Genomic DNA, 26,772 nt, shown 5'->3' on the forward strand with positions numbered 1-26,772 from the left:
TGGATAAACCTATCAGGCAAGTTAGAAAGCTATCAAAGGGGTTTGAGTTGAAACACTCTTATCATGCCCAGGAGACTTATTAACTAGAGTTCTAAGGTGATTTCCTTCAGAGAAAGGTGGTCAGGGACAGCCCCCATTAATATCAGAAGAGTTCGGCAAAAAGCATAAGATAGTAAGACAGACAAATTCTGGTTTTGGGGTAGATGCTCGAGCAGGTCCAGGGGATCCCTCGAGTCCTGATCCACCTTGCCTGTCAGGTCTCTCCGCATGACCTTGTCATGGGTGGGATCTCCCGTGCTGGCTCCCAGAAGCTGAGAGTCAGTTCTTGAGAGAAAAACGTAATAGGTGCTAGCAGAGATTAGTGTGGTTGCTTTAAGAAAGAAAGGAAATGGCACAGAGTTGGGGCGCATTCATGAAAGCAAGTCCCCACCTAAAGAGAAAACCAGCACATTCTCTCACCGCTTTCAGGCCACATCTGAACCGTTCTATCCATGACATATCAATAATTTTAAGAACAGCAGTGACTGATTTGAGACTTACAACAGATTGAGAATCTGTACATTATTTTGATCAAGAGAAGAGAAAACTTGAAAGGGAACCAAAGACCTATCTTCAGATATTTGAGGAGGAATTCTTATACTCTAAAGACCAGGACTAGGAGAAATGGGTAGAAGTTGGTTCCTGTCTTTCAGAAGTGTTCAAGCAGTTGTCAGGCACTGAAATGGGAGCAAGGCTGCATGCCATCTGTGAAGTCTTCATCTCCCACCAAGGAGACACAGAATCATGACAATACTGGTTCCGTTATAAGGCAGTGTGCCAGGCACTGCCATAAGCAGTCTGCAGGGGGTGTGCTGCTTATCCTCACCCCCAAGCCTGGCACTGCATCTCCATCTTCGTAGCATGAGCAAGGGGTCTGATGAGAGGAGCATCCCTGCAGTTATTCCATGGGCTGCAAAGGACAGAGTGGTGAGCTCTGCCAGGGGGTCTGGAATGAGCTCTAGACGAGGTGGCCTGAGCTTGCCCTAAAGGATGAGGAGGAACCATGTCGGGATGGAACCGGGTAGCCCCATCTGCTCAAAACTTAGTCCAACACCCTCCAGGGCCCCATCTGGTCCAGGCCACCCTTGTCTCCCACCTGGACCACTGCAGCGGCCTCCTCCATGCCCTCCCTGCAGCCTCCACCCACTGTAGGCTCACTGCCACACGGAGCCAGGGTGGCCCTGGAGGGTCGTGCCCTCCTCTCTCTAAACACCCCCAGACTGCATCTTATTCAAGCAGGAGGCAGCAGCCTGCCAGGCCCTGCGTGACCTCCCCCTGCGGCCTCTCAGGTCCTGCCCTCTCCTTCTCACCCCCGCCCTGGCCATGCTTGCTCCTGGCTGCCCTCAGCCCTTCCAGCACACGCCACCTCCAGGACCTTTGCACCTGCCGTGTGCTCTGCCTACATCTTCTCCCAGAAAGCACAGGGCTCCTGCCTCACTTCCTCCCAGGTGCTGCCCATGGCAGGCCATCCCCCACCTTGGATAATATAGTGCTAACCCTCGCCTTGCCCCATCCGCCCTGTGCTGCTTTGCTTTCCTCTGAAGCACTTATTATGGCGTGGCACATTCTCTCTGTGTCTGTGGTATAGAACATGTTATACGGCAGGCTACAGTCCATGGGGTCGCAAAGAGTCCGACATGACTGAGCAGCTAACACTTTCACCTTCAATCAGCTTTCATTCTCTCTATTACATTATGTTGTATTCTGTTGTATATTGCTCATCAGTTTACTTTCTATCCCCAAGATTCAGAGGCAGGCTTTGTTTCATTCTCTGACTCATCACCAGCACCTAGATGTTTCCAAGGGGGATGGCCTCATCAGGTGGGATCTGGATCTGACTGTTGTGAGAACTCAGTGGTTATCAGCACTGATCCTCCAGGCGATGCTGCTTTGTCAAACAATGAGCTCCTGGAACTGCCACTATTGGGGCCTCACAAGGGCTTTCCAGCTGGCACTGGTCGTGAAGAACCCACCTGCAATGGAGGAGATGTGGGTTCAATCCCTGGGTTGGGAAGATCCCCTGGAGGAGGAAATGGCAACCCACTCCAGTATTCTTGCCTGGAGAATCCCATGAACAGAGGAGCCTGGCGGGCCTACAGTCCACGGGGTCAGAAAGAGTCAGACATGATGGAAGTGACTCGGCACACACGCATGCCAGGGACCACAGCACAGAGAGTCTCTGAAAGGATATTCAAAGCCCTGTTTGTGTCCTGAGAAATGATTCCTAAACTTCCTGGCTCCTTTCCAGCATTGTAAGGGCAGCAGAGACCTGACAGACTTGGGATCATTGAAATGTTAGGCATGTGGAAAAAGTCATAGTTGAGCACTTTCAGCTGGTGGCCTCAGCAGCTTAGTCACTCTAGAGAGACTTTGGCCATCCTGAGTTGCCTCCTCAAGAGGGCCTGCCACCCTTTGGAAAGCGGGGAGGCCTGTTGTATTTGAGCTGGGGCTAGGGCATCCTCTGTCGAGGGCTCTGCCGGTCACCTTTTGCTGCAGTGATGAACGACCCCAGAATCTCAGTGGCATACCACAGCATCATGTATGACAGAGCCCAGTGGTGGGGCAGCCCTGTATTGGACATGCTGTTCTCACAGAGAACAGAGAGAGAAAGAGAGAGCAGAAAGAGAGAGAGAGAGAGAGAAGCCACAGAATCACCCAAAGCTTCTGCTGGGATGTGGCCTGCTTCGTGTCCATCACACCTGAACAAAGATGGCCTAAGACAGCAGGATGGAGACGTAGGGACAGTAGCAGTCTGACATGGGGAGTGGGGTCAGAAGGGTTTCTGTGCTGAGAAGACCACTGAACCACTCAGACAGCTCTGATAGTCTGGAATTGTTGCCAAACACAACTGCAAAGCTGCGTCTGCCTCCTTCCCTCCCACAGCAGGGCCGCGATCCCGTGATCTGTCTGGAAGGCCCTTTGTCCTCTCACCGTCTTGTCTTTCTCTGGGCAGGTGGGTGGCAGGCCCATGGAGCCCCTGCTCAGCAACCTGCGAGAAGGGCATCCAGCACCGGGAAGTGACCTGCGTGTACCAGCTGCAGAACGGCACACACGTTGCCACCCGGCCCCTCTACTGCCCCGTGCCCCGGCCATCACCAGTGCAGAGCTGCGAGGGCCAGGACTGCCTGTCCATCTGGGAAGCGTCGGAGTGGTCACAGGTGGGTGCCTGGGCTGCCCTCAGTGCTGAGACCATCACCAGGGCCCCAGAGCCTTATCTGCAGGGACCCCAAAATGGCCCCTTTCCCTCCGTGCTGTTTGTGACACATCCCGAGGAATATCCTCACCAGACCCTGGAGCAGCTCAAAGCTTTGTTCTGGGTCACATACTGTCAAATTCCATCTGATGTTTCAACATGGCCAAAAAACCATGGATAGTGTATTTTTTATAATATATATCACAGTACTGTTTGGTTTGTTTGCTGTGAGAATTCTCCTGTAAATATAGATGGAAGGATGGATAGTTGGATGGATAGGAGATAGGTAGGTGGGTAGACAAATAGATACCTTTTCATCTCTTTTGCACACTCTGTAACTATAGGGTGGTTAGGTTGGGAAAGTGCTTTCAAAGACTTCCCTTCAGCTCCACAGCAGTCGTGGTGGAGTTACCTTTGCAAGAGGCAGGTGGATGCTGGGAGAGACAGCTTTTAGTGTGTGAGTTGGAGTCACAGATCTCATGCCATGTAACATTTTGGAAAGAGGTCAATTAAGCCTTAAGTTTTAACTTTGAAGACTGATCCTGGAAATATCTTATCTTTGGTAATATCATCCTTCAAGGCTTTGCAGTGAACTTGCAGTAATGATTTTGATTGTTTGGCTATAAAACAAACAAACCAAAAAAATAGCTGAATAAAGGGCATGCTTCCCTGAGGTCTTCCATCAGACGTGTTCTAGGAAAGTCAGAAGGGCTAAATCCAAGACACTCTTCAGTGTGGAAAGTATTTTTAAAGTTCCTTTTTATTGCCAAACAGTTGGAATTATTTTGAATAAGAAACTATTCAGCCCATTTTTAATGAAGGAAAAGTCTGCCCTTGGGCGACTGAGTTTACTTTTTAGGCAGATCCTGACATGTACCTGTTCAAAGAGGGGAGGTTTTTGCCTACCGTTTAAGGTAGTTTAGGGAAAGGACAGAGTTTAAATTTTTTTTAATTTTTTCTCTACATGTACCTAGGTTAAGAAGTTTAACATTCAATGGGCTGGGAGGGTAATTGGAAAGCTAGGGGCAGGTGTGTAGTCTCCCTTGCCATGAGCTTAGGACCTTGATCACCTGCTTCTTGATCCGAATAAGATTTATGTTTTAATCAGACCAAAACCGTAAATTTTCCACCTATAGGACTCTTACAGGGAAAAAAAAAATCCCTCTAACCAAAATAAACAAGCCTGATATAATCAACTATCATTATAGTATTGAAGAGGTCTATTTTGGAAAGTGTAAGACAGTTGGAGCAAGATTTAAAGAAATTTCTCCATCTCTGTTTCTGTATCTGTGTGTTGCCTGATGCTAATCCTGAAATAGTATCCACACCAATCAGTCTAATTCTGCCTCAGCCAAGGCTCAAAATGCTTCTTTCTAAACATTTGATGCACAATCAAATCTTTCCTCCCTGAGATGCTCACAAAATTGGTATCCTTACCACTTTACCACATATGGAAGTCCCTCTAACACTTCTTCTGGAAACAAATGGGTTTAAATTTCTAGTGGGTGAGTTTTTATTGCTGGGCTTGCTTGTATTCAGCTGGCAGTGTTGACCACTGGCACCAGGAGTCCCCAGCTTCTTCCCCACTTCATCAGAATAAGGAACAAATATTAAAAGGAAGCAAAAGGTAGCAACTGTCTCCTGTCTTTGACTTCTGATTCGCACCCCTGGGTCAGAAACCAAGAGAGAAACTGAACATCACCCTCCCAGGTCCCTTTGCAGGGTGACCCCAGCCTGCAGCAGTGCCCTCCCTAAAGGCTTTTCCACCAACAGGCTGCTGGTCAAAAGGGGCCAGACCAGGATTTGGTCAAGAAGTGGGCTTAGTGTTGAGTGTTTGAAATTCAAGGGATGAGGCAAGGAACGCAGAGTAGAGAGAGACAAAGCAGGAACTCAGGCAGAAGTGGTGAGTAGGCCCCTAGTTGCAGAAGGAGCCGATGGTGTGGGTGCTGGTACCAGGGAGCAGCCCGTGAGGCGGATGGTGAGAATGGAGTTGCTGAATTGGTCAGAAGGTGAGCCCTTTAACACAATAACCCAGGGTCCCTGGCCCCACGCCTCCTGCCCCAGGAGGCCTGTGAGTAAAGCCTGCCAGGGACTGACTCCTTGCATCCGAAGTCCCTTTAAAACCCACACGCAAGATCAAATGCAAGTGCTCTTCCAACCCCCTGCCCCTCAATGATACCATAATGACCTGTGAAACGTGTATTTCTTCTAAAACAAACCAGTTTAAATTCATCTCAAAAAAGTAAATAAAGAAAACAAGAATAGGACCTTCAGATGGAGAGCTAGGTTAAATTCATAGGAAAAATAAAACTAGATAACATTTTGAGATAAATATTAATAACAAATATAAAGAACGACATTTGTCCTTTATGTGCATTTTTCCAGTGGACGTAGTAGAACTTGTGAAAAGTCAAGTTTGTTGTAGCTCAAGAAAAACCGCTATGTACCCTCTCAATCATGCAAGTGTGAGAACCGAAGTTAGAGTTGTTGGGGCTCCACTCGTGCGTCTGCGGCTGGTGGGAGCCCCACCCAGCTGTTGGGAGGGAGTCCCCTCCAGATCTCCCAGGTCTCTTCATGTCTGCGCATTGGACAGAACCCGGCCTTTGGCCACCATCTCTGCCGGCTGTGTTTTTGTCTCCGTGGTGGGGACTGGGCTTCCCCACATGGCGACCAGAGGGTGGGCTCCCCAGGTTCCCCGACCAGGTCACCTCTGCTTGCTGATCAAGTCAGTTGTGTCTCCCAGGGTCAAGGGTCCTCTCTTCCTCGTGCTTTGTGGTTTGTATTTTTCTTCCCCAAACTCGTTTATTTTTAACTGAAGGAGAATTGCTTCACAATATTGCGTTGGCCTCTGGCGTTCGCCCACCTGAGTCAGCCACGGGTATACATGTGTCCCTCCCTCTTCAACCTCCCCACCACCTCCCACCCCTCCCACTCCTCCAGGTAGTTACAGAGCCAGGGTTTGAGTTCCCTCATGCTTTGTTTTGAGATGAGTAAGAATTCACTCGTGTCAGCCAGGCACCAGCCGATCTCCAGCCCAGAGGGCAGGGCTTGGAATCTCCCAACTGGGCTCCAGACCACCCCCTCAGGTCTGCCTCGTCTGTGCCTTGTTGCCTCTCCAGCTCTGTTCCTGTTTCCATGGATCTTGCTGCCTAGGGGTGTGGGAAACTCTGAGGATTCACATGGCACTCCTCTGTTTGGGTCCCCTGCCCACACCATCTCTTCCTGTTTCCCAGGAAGTGAAATAGCACAAGGAGCATGACGCTGTTACCATTCTTGGAGTTCACATGAAACCCAGGGGCTTGCAGGCACCTTCTGTGAGAGTTGCTGGGGGCTTTGCTCTCCATCTCCTCCCTGCCTGCCACCCCTGAACTGGTGCCTTTACTCCCGAATGGCTCAGGCCAAGCACAGGACCTGGAGGCCAGCTGGGAGGAGCAGAGTAGGACCGTGTGCATAAGACTCAAAAGGCCAGGAGCTTTTCAAGGACAGAAAATAGCATCCTCATCCTTGTATCCTCAGTGCTGGGGCTGGCACCTGGTAGGCACTTAACAGGTGTGGATGGACCTGACTGGATTGGACTGGATTCAGTCTCCGAGTGGTGTCTTGCAGTGTTCTTCCAGCTGTGGCAAAGGCACACAGAAACGGACTGTGACGTGCACCAACTCCCAAGGAAAATGCGATGCGTCCACTAGGCCGAGAGCCGAGGAGCCCTGTGAGGACTACTCTGGCTGCTATGAGTGGAAAACCGGGAGCTGGTCCAAGGTGAGTATGGTGCCTGCGCATCCATCCCACCCAGGAAGTGGAGGTGCCTCAAGGGGCTCAGCCCTCTCACCATGGGCCCCAGTTCAACCAGATGGTCCCAGTCTCACCAGCTGAATTCACTTTCTCTCCCAACTCCACACCTGCTGGTGAACCCATACGGGGTCCATTTAGAAGGGCCCCGAGAACCCCCAAAGCAGGGAAGAATGCCAAGGGGACCCATGCATCCTGCAGTGGGCTTGGTCACCAGCCATTGAGAGAGCTTCCTCAGCGGTTGGGAGTCTGTCCCCAGGCAGACACAGAGGCGCTGTGGGCAGACAGAGCATCATTGTCCCCAGGGCCCTTGGGCGAGGGCTGGACGAGGCTTGAGGGGAAAGCACAGGGCCCTGGGTTGAGGAAAGGAGGCCATCTCCCAGAGCCTCGGGGCAGGGGAGTTCAGCAGCATCCGAGTGAACGGAAGCTCCCTGTAGCTCTTCCTTTACTCATTCATCTGATATCCTTGACCCGTACTCAAGGTGGATACCATCGTCACCCTGAGAACCTTCCATGAGTGTTCTAGAACCTTCTTCCAAATGCTGTAAGGTTTCTCCTGTCTGATTTTCTGATGAAAATTTCCAGTGAGAACCTGGAGCGTGTTTGTTTCCTTTTGGTCTCAGTAACTGGAAGCTCCTCATTTGCTTCCATTGATATCTATGGTCGAAGGCCGTACACTGGTGGGAACAGTTTAGAATTGATTGCTGCTGCTGCTAAGTCACTTCAGTCGTGTCCGACTCTGTGTGACCCCATAGACGGCAGCCCACCAGGCTCCCCCGTCCCTGGGATTCTCCAGGCAAGAACACTGGAGTGGGTTGCCATTTCCTTCTCCAATGCATGAAAGTGAAAAGTGAAAGGGAAGTCGCTTAGTCATAAGCAATCCGACTCTTAGCAACCCCATGGATTGCAGCCCACCAGGCTCCTCTGTCCATGGGGTTTTCCAGGCAAGAGTACTGGAGTGGGGTGCCATTGCCTTGTCTGAGAATTGATTGCTAACAGTTGAAAAATGGGAAATTTCAAAAAAAAAAAAAAAAGAAAAATGGGAAATTTCACCTGGCAATCTGGATTTGGGCCTTTCTACGGAAATCTGGCAACCTCGCCTCCATCTGCACATGGCCTTCATGACCTGGGACCTAGCAGGGCTGTTGCGTCTCCCCAGGCTCCTCCAGGCACTTTGGGATTTAATTTATCTGTCTGGCCAGGCAGAATAGCATTGTCTGGACTCCATATGTCCAGGTGTGAATTAGAATAAAGCTGTCGTTATTCGAAGGGTCCTTGTGGTCACATCCTGAATGCAGCCTGTACCGCTAAAGGGCAACACCTGTGGTCACGGGTGTCCCCGGGCAGGAGGAGAGGTGAGGAGGGATCGGCTGGGCCTTGGGGGTCTGGGGCCCCAGCCTTGGTTCCTCTGTGCAGTGACCCCTGCGCCAGCAGCCCTTTCCCGTGCTGATCCCTGCATAACAGAAGAAGGGGCAGAGGTGCAGAGAGGTTAAGCGACTCGGCCCCGGCTCTCTGACAGAGTCCAGGCTCCTGAGCCCCAGTTCAGAGCTCCATTACTGGGTGGACACACGGTGGGGTCCTGAGTCCCCATGGCATCCATGCTCTGTGGATGCCTTGCCAGAGCTTCTGATCACTCTGGATTTGAGGACCAGATGGATGTTTTGTTTTCCTGAGTGCTATAAGCTCCCCAGGAGCAGCAGAATGTCCAAAGATGGATGTGAAGAATGCTAAGGAGCTCAGCTCAGCACTTGGCCCCTCCTTGGCCGAGGACATGGGCGCACATTCTGGCAAACTGCCCCCACACAGCCCACTGTGCATGGCTTCCAGGGAAGTAGAGCCTTTAGCTGGCCTTCACCTTCCTAGCCAGCCCATAAAGCATAACGCCTCCTGGCCTTCTGGACACTAAGATATTAGAAGGCTGCAGTGCCTACTTTCTGCCACAGCCAGCTTGATCAGCTGGGCAGTGAGAACAAGAGAGACTAAGGGGATGTACAGGGCCTCTGCCCACGGCTGGCATCCAGTGGCTTCAAATTGGTGTGCATCCAGCCTTTGGGGCAAGCCCTGGACTGGTGCCAGCCACTCCCTCCCCAGCAGGTCTGGCCAGAGCCAGGGCTCAGGGCAGGCTCATTCTTCCAAGCTGAGAACTATAGGGACGCTGACTTGGAAGGCAGCATGTGTGTGTTTATGCATGCACGCGTGTGTGCACACTGGAAACAAGGGTTGGTGGGGATGGCGACTGCATAGACCTGAACCGTGTGTGTGTGTGTGTGTGTGTGCACGTGTGCACACACTGGAAACAAGGGTTGGTGGGGATGCTGACCGCATAGACCTGAACTGTGTGTGTGTGTGTGCGTGCATGTGCACACACTGGAAACAATGATTGGAGGAGATGGCGACCACATAGACCTGAACCGTGTGTGTGTGTGTGTGTGCGTGTGTGTGTGTGCACACACTGGAAACAAGGGTTGGTGGGGATAGCGACCGCATAGAACTGAACCAGGAGACTCCCACCCCAACTGTTTGCTCACCCCTACCCCCTTCTGCAGCTGCCACCTCTGAGTGCTCTGGCACACACCTCCCCCATCCTTCCCAGCACAGGAGAAGAGATCCACCTATTGCTTCCCTGTGTCTGCTCTGGAGACATGGGAGGGATACAAGTCCCATGGGGCCCTCATTCTCACTCACTGGGTGACCACGCTGATGGAAGCAGATTCCAGGGGATGATGGTCCCCTAACATTTTCACTTGTTCAGCCTGGATTTGCTTTTTGATGGATAGGTTATTTTTTAAGTTAAGTCGCTCAGTTGTGTCCGACTCTTTGTGACCCCATGGACTGTAGCCTACCAGGTTCCTCAACCCATGAGATATTTCTAGGCAAGAGTACTGGAGTGGGTTCCCCTTTCCTTCTCCAGGGGATTGTCCCAACCTAGGGGTTGAACCCAGGTCTCCTGCACTGCAGGCAGACGCTTTACCGTCTAAGCCATCCCACAACTGGAGTCTGATGCACTTTCAATCCAGTCATTGTGGGTAACCCTCCTCTAACTGGCATCCAGACCTCTCACATGCCAGACTTTGAAGGCAGCAAACAAGTTGCCCAGAAGGAAAGTGGAAAGAAGTCCGAGCACTGTTAGACCCCCGGTGCAGTGTATCTGGATGCTTTGACATCTTCCTTCCAAGCAGCCTCCCATCACTTGACCCAGAGGTGCTTCTGAGAAAGATGAGCCTGTCTCCAGGGAAGTGATGGATGGGCCAGCCCAAGGACAAGCCGCAGGTACCGTCCTGGACTTCCTGAAGTGAGCAGAACCAAGCATCCATTCCTCCAGCTGAGTGAGGGGGCTTGAGAGCCGCACCCAGAGCCTGGCTGAGGCAGGGCGGGCTTGGAGGGCATTTGGGGCCCCTTCCCCTCCCCCACCCTTAGCAAACAGCTGAACCCTAACTAGAGACCTATCCAAAAACCTGCTTCACTTTCGCAGCCCTGCGGAGGGCATTAGTACCACTCTGCTCTGTGTGGAAACTGCCTTGCAGCTGCCTGCCCTCCTGGGATGTAAGCTATTTCCAGATCTGCGGGAATCATTGTTTTCTTCCACTAAATGCTGGGCCTACATCTTCAACCTGGTGGTAGAATGAATGAGGGGTGGGGAGTTGGGTGTGGAAGAGAGGGCCCCTGAAACCGGGAAAGGAGGAAATCACATTTCTTTCTAGAGCAGCGTGACTTTTGATCAAAAGTTGAGATGTTACAGTTTCAAGACCAGAGGCATTAATCACCACTGAAATAATTAGAAACAAATTATTCTGGAGGGATTATAATAGATGGTGTTTTAATGAAGACCACTGAGGCAATGGCACCCCACTCCAGTACTTTTGCCTGGAAAATCCCAGGGATGGAGGAGCCTGGTGGGCTGCAGTCCATGGGGTAGCTAAGAGTCGGACATGACTGAGCAACTTCACTTTCACTTTTTACTTTCATGCATTGGAGAAGGAAATGGCAACCCACTCCAGTGTTCTTGCTTGGAGAATCCCAGGGACGGGGAAGCCTGGTAGGCTGCCGTCTACAGGGTCACACAGAGTCGGACATGACTGAAGTGACTTAGCTTAGCAGCAACTGACTCTAAGAGTATGTCCCCTTTTACCAAAAAGATCAAAGTGGCCATTGACTTCCTGGTGCCGGCGGAGGTGCCCTGGAAGGGGGCTGGCCTGACTTGAGGCCTTGGTGGTGCCCCAGGTGTGCCACTCACACTTGAGCCCCAGCACGTCCCAGAGGCCGTAGGAGACCAAATGAAACTGTAAAAACGCACGTGCCTGCAATTGCAGAGCCCCGGGAAGAAATCAGGGAGAGTGTCTCATTCAAACAGGGCCATGTCGGTACCCTCCCAGAACAGCAGGAAGATACCTTCTGGGGTTGTGGGCAGAGGGATGGGAGCTCGAGTTCCATGGCCTTAGAAACAGACAGACCTTGTGTCATGAAAGGGCTTGTTCCAGAGAGCTTTTCACCACTTCTGAAGCCCGCACTTCCTGTGCTGGGGCGTGACGGCTCCCCCAGCCCTGCAAGGGGCCTGCAAGGGGCCAGTAGGGACACCCACTTGCTGTAGGCCTGCAGCCAAGTTCAGTGTGGTTCAGCCAGCTCCTGTTGTGTGCCAGTCTGTGCTGGGCACTGAGGGGATAAGATGGACAGTGCCCAGGAGATCCAGGAGACAGAGAGCCAGCTACAGATGCTAGGCCTCACGGAGTCCCCTGGCAGGTATGAACACAGCCCCTGCTGGCGGGCGGCCCTGAATGGAGTGCTAGTGGAGAGCAATGCTGCTTCTGCTGGGACGATTGACCGTGGTCCTGACATTCACCAGGTCTCTAGAATTTGCAAAGCATTTGCACTCACATTCTCTCATTTGACCCTATCCTCATTTTACAGGTAAAGAAACTGAGGCTCAGAGTAGTGATGTGAGATTTTTTTCTGGAGGTCACATAACTAGAAAATGGCAGGGCTAAGAGTCCGGTCCTTGCCTTCTGGCTCTTAATCCGCCTTTCCTTTAAATGCATAATAATGTCAGATGCTTGGGTTTTTAATTTGAAATGGGAAGGAGATGAACTATTATATGCCTCAGATCTAACCAGCATAGTCTTAAGCTTGTTGTAAAGCCAAGTATTTATCCACTCTCTCTCCAACTCATCAATCAAAACCTGCTCTCCCCAGGGTTTTGTATTAGTCATTTACACTGTAGTATAAATCTATTGTCTCTACAGACGATCATGCATGTTGTCTTCCTTTATCTGTAAAATAAGCAGTTGAGTCCTAATTAAAAGAAACTTGAGCATCCAAGAGCAGGCATGAGAGGCACTGGAGACACCAGGGCCCTTTTCTGGGATGTGTGAAACTGTATAACACAGACAGCCAGCACTCTGCAAGCGGGTGAAAGTGAAAGAGTTGCTCAGTCGTGTGTGACTCTTTGCGACCCCATGGACCATAGCCCACCAGGCTCCTCTGTCCTTGGGATTCTCCAGGCAAGAATACTGGAGTGGGGTTGCCGTGTCCTCCTCCAGGGGAGCTTCTCAACCCAGGGATTGAACTTGAGTCCCTTAACATCTCCTGCATTGGCAGGAGGGTTCTTTACCACTAGCACCATCTGGGAAACCCACAAAAGGTAGTTGCTCAGTCATGTCAGACTCTTGGCAACCCCGGGACTATAGATCATAAAGCTCCTCTGTCAGTGGAATTCTCCATGCAAGGCTACTGGAGGGGGTAGCCATTCCCTTCTCCAGGGGATCTTCCCGACCTAGGGATCGAACCCAGGTCGCCTGCATTGTAGGCAGGTTCTTTACCATTTGAGCCACCAGGGAAACCCTGCAGACAGGGATCAGGAAGTCCTCCATCCCACACTGCTCTCAGGAGTGTAGGCAGCAGCGGAAGGAGAGTCACCAGGTGTCAGTGCTTTTCTGAGTGGGCAGGAGGGAGCTCCCCTTTGGTCTGGAGCGTTTTGTCAGGGGGAGCAGAGCTGGCCACTGGGCCATGAAGTTAAAGAAAAGTCCACGGCCCACACCTGCTCAGATGAGAGAGAAGAACTTGTTGTAGGGCAGCAGGGTCCCTGGAATTGCCAGGTGAGGCACCTGCATGGGAGTGAGCTGAATGCAGCTGACCCTTGTTCAACGCTGGTCTGAACGGCAGGGTCCACTTATACCCAGATATTTTCCAACAGTCAATACTGCAGTGTACGTGGTCCAGGTGGCATCCTCGGCTCAGAGGAACTGAGGACTTGGGGGAATAACCCACGTTGTTCAAGGGTCAGCTGTAGTCTGAAGGCCTCTGCCTTTGCCCTCTCTGTCCCCCTGCTGTCCTTAGTTCACCTTTGTGCTTCCTCAGATCAGCCTCCTTTGTGTGGAATCAGAGGTCAGAGAGTGGGGGTGCCTGCCTCACATGCCACCCTAGGTTTTAACCATAGACCTGGCCACTGAATCAGAGAAGCTGCCATCCCTAAAAAACACTTCAGTTTTGACACACGCTGTCAGCGACCTCAGAGCAGGGCACCTCTGCAGGACAACACAGGGGCATGTCCCTGCTGTCCCGATGCCATAACCTTGAAGCAGAGTCATCCTTTGTCAGATGGCATCAGAGGTGCCCACCTCCTAGAGCATCCATATAAGGCACCTAAGACACTGCCTGGCTTTGGCATTTTTATCATCATCATCTTCACCAGCATTATCCCGGATACCCAGGGCTCTCATCTCTGGTCCGAATCATGTGTCTTGTAAACTATTTATGCCTTAGGAGATGAGTTCTTTGAATGCGGTTTGAACCCCATGAAACAGCGTGTGCTCTGTCTGACCTGGGGCTCTGTATGAGGACAGCGTGGCTCGGGGCAGGAGACAGCTGTGCAGCATTTGCTGGGCACCTGGGCCATCCTCTGTAGGAGGGGTGGACGGCCTTTCTAACAGTCGCTGAGGAGCTGGGAGAGCTCTGTCACCACACTGGTGGCAGCTTCTGCCCAGGGGGGGACAGTGAGCCAGCCCCTGCAGCCCACTCTGTGCTCACAGCACCCGTCTAGAACAAAAAGCAAGAGCTCTTGGGACAACCTGTCCTTGCAGGTCACGGTGGTGACCTTGGCCTTCTCAGTCCCATAGTGTCCCAAACAGAACCTGTAGGTCAGCAGGCTGCAAATTCAGAGACGGGGGAACCCAAAGCTAAGGCTGAGGTTAGGATTCAAGGATTCGAGGATTTCAGAAACAGTTTGAAAGAGGAACGTGTGTGTGTGTGTGTGTGTGTGTGAGCAAGCATTTCTAGTTTCAAGGCAGGAGCAAAGATGGTGGAGATTTTCATCATTGTTTAAACGTGCTGTTTCAGGTTTCAACAGCTTCTGAGGTTTTCATGGTTCATGCCAAGTCTGGGGGGAAATCTGTCAAAACATCTTTTGACATTTTACCATCCCAGGGCCTTTTAGACACAAGCAGAAAATGGAGTTCCTGTAAGGGGACTCCTTCTGCAGCCCCCTCACCGTCCTGCCCTTCAGAGGATGGCTCGGTGAGAGCATGGTGCGGGCACACCGTGACGTGAGGGTTCCTCCTTGCACTAGTGCACATTCACCCCATCTCCTGCTCACCCCAGAGCCTGTGTCAGGAGCCCCTGCCCGTCCCCCGCTCTGTAGGATCCAGTGCTCTGTATGCGCGCGTTTTCCTCTTCCCGGATTTTTACAACTTCCTTTAGCTGATTCTCATAACATCGCTTTCTGATTTGGTGTCATGTATGGTCTTGATGTCACAGCTGGGAGGAGTGGAGAGGAGCTCGCCCTGGTGAAGGTGTCCTGGAGCCAGGCCCCTGGTGGTGAGAGGCCTGGTCCCGCCCTGAGGGGAGGAGTGTCCGGGAGGCGTGCCAGCAGCTGGGTGGGGGCCTGGGGCTGCATCACAGGAGGGTGTGGATGCTCTGAGCCTTGCGCTCTGCCTCCCTGAAGGGAGTGCTGTGCCCTGCGGACCCCATTCCTGCAGGGACATGGTGATTCTGCACCTGCTGTGTTCTGAGCGCCTCCCCACCCCTACTGGCCATTAGCATGAAGATTAAGGAGGACTCACGAGAATGGGTATGAGCCTCACGCCCAGCACCGGCAGGCGGGTGGGCAGAGTGGGCCCTGCCGCTCTTCTGCTGCCAACCCCACCAGCATCGTCATCATCGCCACCCGCAGGATGGGTGGCAGGCCCCCTGGCCTTGTGTGTGGTGGGCCGCTGCAGGCACTGCTGGAGACGGGGCCTGGGGGTCTGCACACACTCAGGCCATGCGGAAGGAGCTCTCCCGGGGGGTTTATTCCTGCTCCTCTTCTGTCTTGGTTTCCCGAGGCTTGGGGAGCCACATTAAATGTTAATGTCAAGAGTGGCTTGAAACGACTACCCAACAGTGACAGAGTGCCTCACAAAAGGCCAGATCTGCTTTTTATAGACCTGTTTGCTTAGTTTTTAAAAGCCTAAAAAATGGCTTCACAGTGATGCCTGGGGCTAATTCAGTGCTATCAGGAGACACTGCTGTCTCCTTGCTGTTTACTTAAAACAGTGGCTGAGCAGAGGCCGACAGAGGCGAGAGTCATCATCTGTGCCTGTTACCCTTAATGTCACGAGCTCAGGTTACAGTGGGATGCAGCCCTGCAGCCTCTCTGGAATCACATGTGTCTTCGGGGCCAAGTCACCCTCTAACTGTGTTCCTGCACGCCATGTGGCCGCGCTGCCCGATAATTGCCGAGAGCCAGGCAAGTGTGGATGTCTGCACTGCTAAGCAGGCCAGTGGCTCAGGGCACCTTCCTCGACTCCAGGGACCCCTGGCCAGCTCTCTCTGATTTTAGACCTGTGCTTGCTGTTGTTAACAATAGTAGCAGCATTTGTCCATCCGAGACTCCCTGCCAGGCACCTGTTCTAAGCTGTCTTTAACCCTGGAAATCATCCTACAAGAAAGGTTTTATTATCCTCAAGCTACAAATAAAGAAGCCAGGGCTCATATAGGTGAAGTAACTTGTCCGAGGTCTCACTGCTAGTAAGGGGGGATGCAGCTTGCTGACAGGCCTGTCCTGCCCGCACTGACCATCCCTGCTGAAACTCCTGCCAAGGAGTGGGTAGATATGCGTGGATTTTAGGCCAGGGCCATTTGAGGCACTCCCCTGGCCCAGATGAAAATGCAACAGGCCTGGAAGGTGGCAGCTGCACCAGAGCATCCTTAGTGGAATTCTACATTTTTGTGTTTAATTATGTAGGTGATTCCATCTTGGTTAGAAAGACAGAAGGAAAAACTAGCCCCACAAACCAGGTGATGACATGGTAAACTTTTTTAATGGTTTGTCTTCCAAACTTTTATATGCGTCCATACGCTCCCATAGATACTGAACAAAAATGGGATGGTTTCTGTATGGGCTACTCTGTAACCTGTCTGTCTCCTCACCTGAGGCTCGAAACAGCCTCTGCGGGGCTGGATCAGCCCCCGTTCCCAGGAGGCTATGTAGACACCCGACGTTCTCAAAGGTTCTTCTGAGTGAGAACAAATCTTGCATAACCCAAAGTGAAAGTCGCTCAGTTGTGTCTGATTCTTTGCGACCCCATGGACTATACAGTCCATGGAATTCTCCAAGGCAGAATGCTGGAGTGGGTAGCCTTTCCCTTCTCCAGGGGACCTTCCCAACCCAGGGATTGAATCCAGGTCTCCCGCATTGCAGGAGGATTCTTTACCAGCTGAGCCACAAGGGAAGCCTAAGAATACTGGAGTGGGTAGCCTATCCCTTCTCCAGCAGATCTTTCTGACCCAGGAATTGAACCAGGGTCTCCTGCATCACAGGCAGATTGTTTACCAGCTGAGATATCAGTTCAGTTCAGTTCAGTTCAGTTGCTCAATCATGTCCGACTCTTTGCAACCCCATGAATCGCAGCACGCCAGGCCTCCCTGTCCATCACCAACTCCTGGAGTTCACTCAAATTCACATTCATCAAGTCGGTGATGCCATCCAGCCGTCTCATCATCTGTTGTCCCCTTTTCCTCCTGCCCTCAATCCCTCCCAGCATCAGAGTCTTTTCCAGTGAGTCAGCTCTTCACATGAGGTGACCAAAGTACTGGAGTTTCAGCTTTAGCATCATTCCTTCCAAAGAATACCCAGGGCTGATCTCCTTTAGAATGGACTGGTTGGATCTCCTTACAGTCCAAGGGACTCTCAAGAGTCTTCTCCAACACCACAGTTCAAAAGCATCAATTTTTTGGCGCTCAGCTTTCTTCACAGTCCAACTCTCACATCCATACATGACCACTGGAAAAACCTTAGCCTTGACTAGATGGACCTTTGTTGGCAAAGTAATGTCACTGCTTTTCAATATGCTATCTAGCCTTGAGTCAGATCCCTATGAGGAGTGGCATCTGCAGGATCTCAGCAGGCTCCACAGCAGCTGAGCCATCAGGCCTGGCCCTGCCTCATAGAGGTGCTGAAAGCCGTGAGGACAGATGCTGGAGCCTCTGCAGAACTTTGGAGACACCCTCTGAGATCTCATAGGGCAGTGCTTTTTACAGACTGGGAAAAACATCAGTGACTGAGCTAGGAAAAATAACAGAGAAATGGTGGATCTGGGCAATCACCTGTTTTTCTGATTCCTGGCCCCCCATAGAAGCTCCATCCAATACAATCTCTAATGCATACAGGAAGATGAAATCTGGTCCGTGGAATGGGGCAGCTGGAGTCCTGTCCCTCCTTTCCCACTCACTACCTGTAACCTTGGGCAAGACTCTGACAGCCGTCTATCTTGGTGGATGGTTGTAAAATGTTCCACACTGTTGTGGAATCCTACAGGTGAGCCCACAGACAGAACAAGCTGCATACACAGGCAGGAGGTGTCCCGAGTGCTTTGCCCCAGCCCAGCCCCAGAGCATGTTAATAAACAAGACTAAGAACTCTCAGAGGGGAGATTAGTCTTCCAGGTTGCCCCAGGCTCTTGAATTTTACAACGGTCATTGGTTCTTTCACGCTAGAAGCCTTGTGAGTTCTGCATGTGATTTTAGTAGGTCCATAGGATTGAGCCCTTGCCCTGATTGCACGTAAATAATAATGACGCCTGCAAAAGGCATTGGGCAGGAAGTGCCCTGCTGGCAGGGTCTGCATACCTCGCAGTCAGGGGGCCCATGAACGTGAGACCAGAGTCCCAGGTCCTTCTCTGTTAGCCTGTATAGTTTCCCGGGGACTCAGAAAACCCACCACGGCCTACCCACCTTTTTCTCCAGGGAGCACCAGGACACCCCGCTCTTCCTCTTGCTGTGTCTCCCACAGCAGGTGGCACCGGTGAGCCAGGTCAAGACGCCACAAGGCCCAGTGGGTCCGTCCAGTAGCACACATGAACCCCTCTTCCCCAAGTACCCAGTAGTCACAGAAATGAGGCTTCACACACATGCTTTCCCAGGGAGCAGGGCTTTAAAAAATTTATGAGCAATTTGAATATAAAAGCCTTTAATGGTGTAGCTGGACTAGTCAAATGCCTACTTCAAATATGTAACTTAGTCCTGTAATTATATGTTCATATTTAAAGTTTATATGTTATGTTTTAATTTAGAAATACTGCTATTCTCTGTCTTTATTGTATTATGAAGTTGAACCTGATAAAATTGCTATTTCCTATGGAGTCGAAAACAGTTGAATCTAAGCAGTTTTGTAAAGTGCATCCTAGTATTTGCAGCATCTGTCTTCTTCATCATTCACTCTACCTTCTGACCCCTTGTTCAGTTTGCCAGTGTGCCGGGCACTGCCATCCCCATCCACTGAGATGCCGCCTATTTTGGATGTACTCTTTTCATTGGATATTCCCTTACAAGGTTGGCATGGCCCTGCTCTGCTTTGGGTAACCTTGCTCCGTGTTGGCATGACTTCGAACAGGCAAGGCTTTGCTCTCATTCATAGAATTTTGCACTGTGTTAGGACCCTGAACCGGGCTCCCCTGGTGGCTCAGACAGTAAAGAATCTGGCTGCAATGCAGGAGACCTAGGTTCAATCCCTGGGTTGGGAAGATCCCTTGGAGTAGGAAATGGCAACCCACTCCAGGATTCATGCCTGGAAAATCCCATGCACAGAGGAGCCTGTGGGCTACATACAGCCCATGGTGTCTCAAAGAGTCAGGCACGACTGAGCAACTAAGCATGCAAGACCCTGGGCCATCTCCTTCACTTACCCTGTTGGTGTGGACTTCCAGTCTCTGTGGATAGCCACTTCCCAGATTACTTTCAAGTGATTTTTAAACATTTTTACACCACCCTCCCTCATAATTTAACGGATTATAATGTCCTACTTTGAGGAGAAAAAAGCTAAATTACTTTGCCTCTCTTTTTCTTTGAACCCCCAGCTGATCTTGCTACAAATAATTGAGGGCACCCCTTACCCCTGTCTTGAACTGTGAGAGGTTTTGTTGTTACTTAGGCAATTTATTCTTTTCCAAGAATAATTTTGAATGAAAGGCTTCACTTCTAGTATTTGAGCACACCTCTTACCTGTCTGGGCTTCCCAGGTAGCACTGGTGATAAAGAACATGCCTGCCAGTGCAGGAACTATGAGAGACATGGGTTTGATCCCTAGGTTGGGAAGATCCCCTGGAGGAGGGCTACAGTGCATAGGGTACCAAAGAGTTGGATACAACTGAAGTGCCTTAGCATGTGCACATCACCTCTATATAAACTTAATATTTGGGACTGCAGGTGGATGTCTGTTCTTGCTTAATTATACATCTGTGCTAAGTCGCTTCAGTCGTATATGACTCTTTGTGACCCCACAGACTGTAGCCGGCCAGGCTCCCCTGTCCATAGGATTCTCCAGGCAAGAATACTGGAGTGAGTTGCCATTCCCTTCTCCAAAGGATCTTCCTGACCCAGGGATCAAACCCATGCCTCTTAAACATCTCCCGCATTGGCAGGCAGGTTCTTTACCACTGGTGCCACCTAGGAAGCTTAATTATACATCAGTTCAGTTCAGTTCAGTCACTCAGTCATGTCTTACTCTTTGTGACCCCATGAACTGCAGCACGCCAGGCCTCCCTCTCCATCACCAGCTCCCAGAGTTCACTCAAACACACGTCCATCGAGTCAGTGATGCCATCCAGCCATCTCATCCTCATTCTGGTTTGAATGTGCCAGGACCCTCAGCAGAGGAGGTGGGGGAAGAGGGCATTGTGGTTTTCCTACGTCGTTTATGGTTTGGAAAGACTGTGGCCCATCAGGGCACTGTGCCCTCTGAGCCTTTCTTCTTTCTAAAGTGAAAAAAACATTGTGATCTTGCTTGTTAGACTAGAAAACAGAAGAATTCACCTGGGGCGCAAAAGCCCCTTTGGGAGCACAGATGATGGCCGCGTCTCATAGATGAATGGCTCCGCACCGAGCCTGTGCAGGAGGGCTCCTCCCAGGCCCTGGAGAAGCCCCTTCCTCCAGCACAGGCCAGGGGCGACCAAGGGGAGAAATGGGGAGACACGTGATGCAGATAGCGCCTGGCATCCTCACTATGTGTGGCATTCAGAGAGGCTTTGCTCCCCTCTCTCACCTCTAGGTGCCCGTGTCCACCCCGACTGGGCTGCTGCACCTGTGGTCTTTGCTTTATTCAAGTTATGCAGAGTGCTCTCAGAACCCTGTAAACCATAGGTTGTGTGCATGTTAGTGGACCTCAGATGAAGAAAGTGTGTGTGGGGACCAGGCTCTCTGGCCAGGAGCTGAACAACTTAATGGAGAGACAGTTCTAGGGGCTCCCGGGAAAGCAAGTGAGGGCAAGGAGCTGGCAAGCAGGACTGGGGGAGGGAATCCTGATGCTGGATACCCGGCAGGTTCCCTGTAAAACGCTTTAAAGGAGCACAAGGGGGAACCAGAAGAAGGGCAGGAGACAGAACACATAGTCTTACAAGGCCTCTCTATGGGAGGGCGGGATGGTCTGCCAAACGACACTGGGGATTTTCAGTTCAGTTCAGTTGCTTAGTCGTGTCCAACTCTTTGCGACCCCACAAATTGCAGCATGCCAGGCCTCCCTGTCTATCACCAACTCCCAGAGTTCACTCAGACTCACGTCCATCGAGTTGGTGATGCCGTCCAGCAATGTCATCCTCTGTCGTCCCCTTCTCCTCCTGCCCCCAATCCCTCCCAGCATCAGAGTCTTTTCCAGTGAGTCAACTCTTCGCATGACGTGGCCGAAGTATTGGAGTTTCGGCTTTAGCATCATTCCTTCTAAAGAAATCCCAGGGCTGATCTCCTTCAGAATGGACTGGTTGGGTCTCCTTGCAGTCCAAGGGACTCTCAAGAGTCTTCTCCAACACCACAGTTCAAAAGCATCAATTCTTTGGCGCTCAGCCTTCTTCACAGTCCAACTCTCACATCCATACATGACTACTGGAAAAACCATAGCCTTGACTAGACGGACCTTAGTGGGCAAAGTAATGTCTCTGCTTTTGAATATGCTATCTAGGTTGGTCATAACTTTCTTTCCAAGGAGTAAGTGTCTTTTAATTTCATGGCTGCAATCACCATCTGCAGTGATTTGGGAGCCCAGAAAAATAAAGTCTGACACTGTTTCCACTGTTTCCCCATCTATTTCCCGTTAAGTGATGGGACCAGAGGCCATGATCTTCGTTTTCTGAATGTTGAGCTTTAAGCCAACTTTTTCACTCTCCTCTTTCACTTCCATCAAGAGGCTTTTTAGTTACTCTTCACTTTCTGCCATAAGGGTGGTGTCATCTGCATATCTGAGGTGATTGATATTTCTCCCAGCAATCTTGATTCCAGCTTGTGCTTCTTCCAGCCCAGCATTTCTCATGATGTACTCTGCACAGAAGTTAAATAAGCAGGGTGACAATACACAGCCTTGACGTACTCCTTTTCCTATTTGGAACCAGTCTGTTGTTCCATGTCCAGTTCTAACTGTTGCTTCCTGACCTGCATATAAATTTCTCAAGAGGCAGGTCAGGTGGTCTGGTATTCCCATCTCTTGAAGAATTTTCCACAATTTATTGTGATCTACACAAAGGCTTTGGCATAGTCAATAAAGCAGAAATAGATGTTTTTCTGGAACTCTCTTGCTTTTTCGATGATCCAGCGGATGTTGGCAATTTGATCTCTGGTTCCTCTGCCTTTTCTAAAACCAGCTTGAACCCTGGCTTGGGGAATTTTGAGCATTACTTAACTCAATGCATGTGAGACAAGTGCAATTGTGCGGTAGTTTGAGCATTCTTTGGCATTGCCTTTCTTTGGCATTGGAATGAAACCTGAGCTTTCCCAGTCCTGTGGCCACTGCTGAGTTTTCCAAATTTGCTGGCATATTGAGCACAGCACTTTCACAGCATCATCTTTCAGGATTTGAAATAGCTCAACTGGAATTCTATCACCTCCACTAGCTTTGTTTGTAGTGACGCTTTCTAAGGCCCACTTGACTTCACATTCCAGGATGTCTGGCTCTAGCTGAGTGACCATACCATCGTGATTATCTGCAAATGCTGGAAATGCCAAGAACTAGGGATTGAGTGTTTAAATTGAAACTGTTAGCCCCCGTATTAGTCCATGAGTCTATCATGCAAGAAAGGTTGCACTTCTTCTTTTCCTGTATCTTTACTTAATTCTGATCCCCACCCTTCCAGCCTTGTGGAAATTCAACCCCATGATTATTGGGTTCCTCCCTACCCCCAGGGCTGGGCAAATGCCTGGGAGCCTTGTGTGGCACAAAGTGCCAGGGACATCCCTGTGGTCATCAGGTTCAGTCCCTTCCTGGGTGCCAGCACGCCACCCTGCTCACTATCTGGAGAATTTTAAAGCCCAGCTGGTTCTCGAGAACAGGAGTGAGAGGGTGAGAGGTGAAGTGCAATGAGCATAAATTAATATTTCAGCAATGTGTCTTAGTCAGCTCAGGCTGCTGTAATGAAATACTGCAGTCTGGGTGACTTGTATAACAAGACATTTATTTCTCGTAGTTCTGGAGGCTAAGGCCGAGGTCAAGGTGCTTAGGATATTTGGCTCTTAGTGAGAGGCCACTTACTGGCTTGCAAACAGGCACCTTCTCATGTATCCTCACATGGTGGAAAAAAAGAACCTTGATCTCTCTCCCTCTTCTTATAAGGACACTAATCTTATCATGGGGGCCCCACCCTCATGACCTCATTTAAACCCAGTTACCTCCCAAAGGACCTACTTTCAAATACCATCCCACTGGGGGTTAGGGCTTCCCGGGTCACCCACACAGTAAAGAATCTGCCTGCAATGGGGGAGACCCAGGTTTAATCCCTGGGTTGGGAAGATCCCCTGGAGAAGGAAATGGCAGCCCACTCCAGTTTTCTTGTCTGGAGAACCCCATGGATGGAGGAGCCTGGTGGGCTACAGTCCATGGGGTTGCAAAGAATTGGACACAACTAAGCAACTAACACACACAGGGGCATTAGGGCTTCAACATGTAAATATTTGGAGGTGGAGGGGACCCAGACATGCAGTCTGTAACATCTTGAAACAGTTTTCCATCAGGCTACTGGTAAGCAGCCAAGCCCTCTTGTACAACGATTATTTCAAGCACTTAGGAATGACGTGCAGGGGCCAGACCCAGGAGTGGCATCGTCAAAGCCCCTCAGCCCGAGCTCAGCTCCTCGCTCAGCTGCCCCAGCCCAGCCCTCCCTGTCTCCGGCAGTGCTCGTCGACCTGTGGGAAGGGCCTGCAGTCCCGGGTGGTGCAGTGCATGCACAAGGTCACCGGGCGCCATGGCAACGAGTGCCCTGCCCTCTCCAAGCCAGCTGCCTACAGACAGTGCCACCAGGAAGTCTGCAATGACAAGATCAACGTGAACACCATCACCTCCCCTCGCCTCGGTGAGTGCTTCTGCTGAGCCCCCGCTCCTGGGGCTGCTGCACCCCCTGGCCAGTGAGTCCTCACTGGTGGTGGGAATTCTGTAAGCCAGAAAGTGTGCTCCTTGGGCTTTAGTTGAGCTCTGGAGAGGCCAACATGTGTCAGTTCTGGAGAGGATCTGAGGTTTCAGAGATGGAATTTCATTCCTTGTCATGAAAAAGATGCCTCAAACCCGTGAGCCCCTCTCCCAACAAAGGGCAACATGAGAGAATGCTCCTCAAATGTTTTGGGATTCTCTGCATGAAGAAGACAAAGGGAGGTGCTTACTCAGGAAAGGAAGGATCCAGGGGTGTCATTTATGAAATCTGGGTGATACATACATGGAATGCTCCTGAAGCTGATGCTCAAGAAGAAAGCAGAGGTGTTGACAGATTGGAGCCTTTAATTCAGCAGGGAGCTTTGGTGTGAGCAGTTTGCCCCTGAGTGCTCCAAACCCAGCCCTTTACCTGGCCACGTCCCCAGCCAGTGGTGGCCCCAAAAGAAGAATGTCTAGGGCTGATCTGATGATTCCATGCACAGAGTTTCTGCTTTTCCAAATAGAAATCCTTCGGGAACAGTTTCCCACCCAGAGCCCCTTTCCTAATGCTGGGGTGCCACCAATGTGAAGGGGTTTCCAAACAAGCTTCACTGGGGGGTCTTCAAGCTTGCCGAGGTGTTCGCCAGGCTTTGGCCTGCACAGCCCTCCTTGGTATCCTCCAGAGGCCTCGCTCAGGCAGGAGTGTCTCTCTGCATGACCGAGAGCAGGAAGATTCAGGCCACTTGTTTGTGCTGTGACCGTGTGCTTTTGTGGGCCCTTGGATGTCCACTCGCTGTGCCCTTCTGTTTTATAAATGCCAACAGATGGCATCCTCGCCTGTAAAATGACTGTGGATGCCATTTAGCTCGGAAGCAGGGAGGCAGTGCCCTCGCACTGCGGAGGCAGCCGGAGCACTGAACCCTGAAATGGTCAGGTTGGACCCAGAGTGTCCCTTGTGAAAGCTACAGCCCTGGCAAGGGCGTGGCCCCCCCAGTCTGTGCAGGGCTCCGGCATCCACGTGGGGGCGGGCGGCCGGGAGTGTCATCCGCAGGCACCCGTAACCCCTGGGCTTTCTCTCTCCACCGTCCCCTTAGCTGCCCTGACCTACAAATGCACGCGGGACCAATGGACAGTGTACTGCAGGGTCATCCGAGAGAAGAACCTCTGCCAGGACATGCGGTGGTACCAGCGCTGCTGCCAGACGTGCAGGGACTTCTATGCGAACAAGATGCGCCAGCCGCCCCCACCGCCGAGCTCCTGACAGGCGGCCCGCTGGTCCTGCGATGCTCCAATGCGAGGTCTGCGTCCCGACGCCACGGCTAGATGAAAGCCCACCCACCTGAGAGCCCACCGGTCCTGCGGCCGGGACCCACCGAGGCACACCGCGGCTCACCCAGGAGGCTGTCCCGAGAATCCGACTGCATAGAACTTGAGAGCGGACTTGACGTTTGCTTAGTGCTTTTATACTTAATATATTGTTAACAGCCACTGGATGGCTTTCTACGATAAGGAAAAAAAATAGTCATGAGTCACAAAATAATTGTAATTTCTAAGTTCCACGTACCTCAAAGGGAACACCTCTGACAGACGGTCGTCAAGAGAGACGTCACGGGCGCCCCTGTCTTGACTTTTCCTCTGACGTTTGAATTCCCAGTGCTCGATGTACCGCGAGGTGGGGGTGGGGGCGGGGGGAGGATATCCCCAAAAATGAGATGCTTTCCTTTAAAAACAGGCTTTATTCTCAAAGCCAGTGATGCTCTGGATGGGAGGAGGCTTCTCTGGAGAGGGGGCGCTGCCGGAGCTCCCCAGACACCACCAGGAGGCCACGTGGCCCTGCGCCAGGTCAGGGAACATGCTCTCTAGGTCCTGGGTCTCTCCTCAGAGGTCTTGTCCCTGGGAGGCTGAGTGTGTGTGAACCACCAAGGATGCCAGGCCTATGTTGCTCTGCACAGCAGCCACATGGGGGAGAATGTTCCAGTGGTGTCCGGGTTAGAGGACGCAGCTAGTTTTTCAGATCTCTGCGGTCCCCCACACAGGGGGACAGAAGAGCTGCTCCTCAAGGTGCTGTGCGCGGAGGCACGTGCCAGTCTAGCCTTGGGCTTGCTGCCTGCACAGAGGTGAGCTCAGCGCAGCTTTGTGAGCGTGAGGCGCTCCCTCTCTGCTCCCAGGGACCTCGGCTCTAGCCAGAGGTCAGGAAGCTTTGCACCCGTTAGAGATGGCTTCGTGCTGACCCTGGCCATCTATCTGAAGTTGATTCTTCTTGGAAGCGCTGACTCAGGCTCAGACCTGGTGCTTCACCCTGACACGGGGCGGGTTTCCTCCAGGACCACCCAGCCTGGCAGAGGAGTGCCCCCTGCCCAGGGTGGCTGTGCGCTCGTCCCGCTCTCCTGTGGTCCAGACCATGCAGTGTTCATCACTGTCATGCTGTCGTTACTGACCCGCGTTAGTGGGGCGAGGATGACAGAAAAGCCTGCAGAAGCCGTTTGCATCCTACGGTCACCTTACCCCTCAAAACATGGTTGGGCCCTCTTCTGAACGCAGGAAGATGACAGGAGTGTGTGAAAGTACAAAAGATGGTAGGACCCTGCCCGCCGGGGAAGCTGGGGGAAGGGGACCCGACATGCTGGGAGGTCTGGTCTGCTGGCCAGCCCGGTGGGTGTTTGATGGGTGCTTCTATTCAAGGACTTTATCATGAAAAACCCACCCTCTCCTCCCTTATTTCAGAGGGGATCTTACTTAGGCTAATCTCCACGGGATCATCTCCAAGTGCTTCTTGATTTACTGGTGCTGTGTTTATGTATCTGTGTTTGTGTTTTTGACGTCACAACTTTGGAGTCAGCTTAAATCAGAAAGAAAGAGACACTCTGCCCTGTCCAGCCTGCCCTGCAGGCTTGTTTTGCTTTCT

At 51.5% G+C, this 26,772-nt stretch overlaps 1 protein-coding gene across 1 annotated transcript in view; it reads left to right on the top strand.

Moving 5' to 3' along the window:
• ADAMTS17 (ADAM metallopeptidase with thrombospondin type 1 motif 17) overlaps positions 1 to 25,128 on the top strand; it is a 390,285-nt gene extending 365,157 nt beyond the window's left edge. The window contains exons 20-23 of the mRNA XM_068991384.1: positions 2,993 to 3,197; positions 6,839 to 6,991; positions 23,637 to 23,814; positions 24,962 to 25,128. Coding sequence (XP_068847485.1) covers positions 2,993 to 3,197; positions 6,839 to 6,991; positions 23,637 to 23,814; positions 24,962 to 25,128 — 703 coding nt within the window. The remainder of the gene's footprint in view (positions 1 to 2,992; positions 3,198 to 6,838; positions 6,992 to 23,636; positions 23,815 to 24,961) is intronic.
• The last annotated feature ends 1,644 nt before the right edge of the window (positions 25,129 to 26,772 follow it).

The sequence above is a fragment of the Capricornis sumatraensis genome, chromosome 19 (genome assembly GCF_032405125.1).
Source record: "Capricornis sumatraensis isolate serow.1 chromosome 19, serow.2, whole genome shotgun sequence".
Lineage (NCBI taxonomy): Eukaryota > Metazoa > Chordata > Mammalia > Artiodactyla > Bovidae > Capricornis > Capricornis sumatraensis.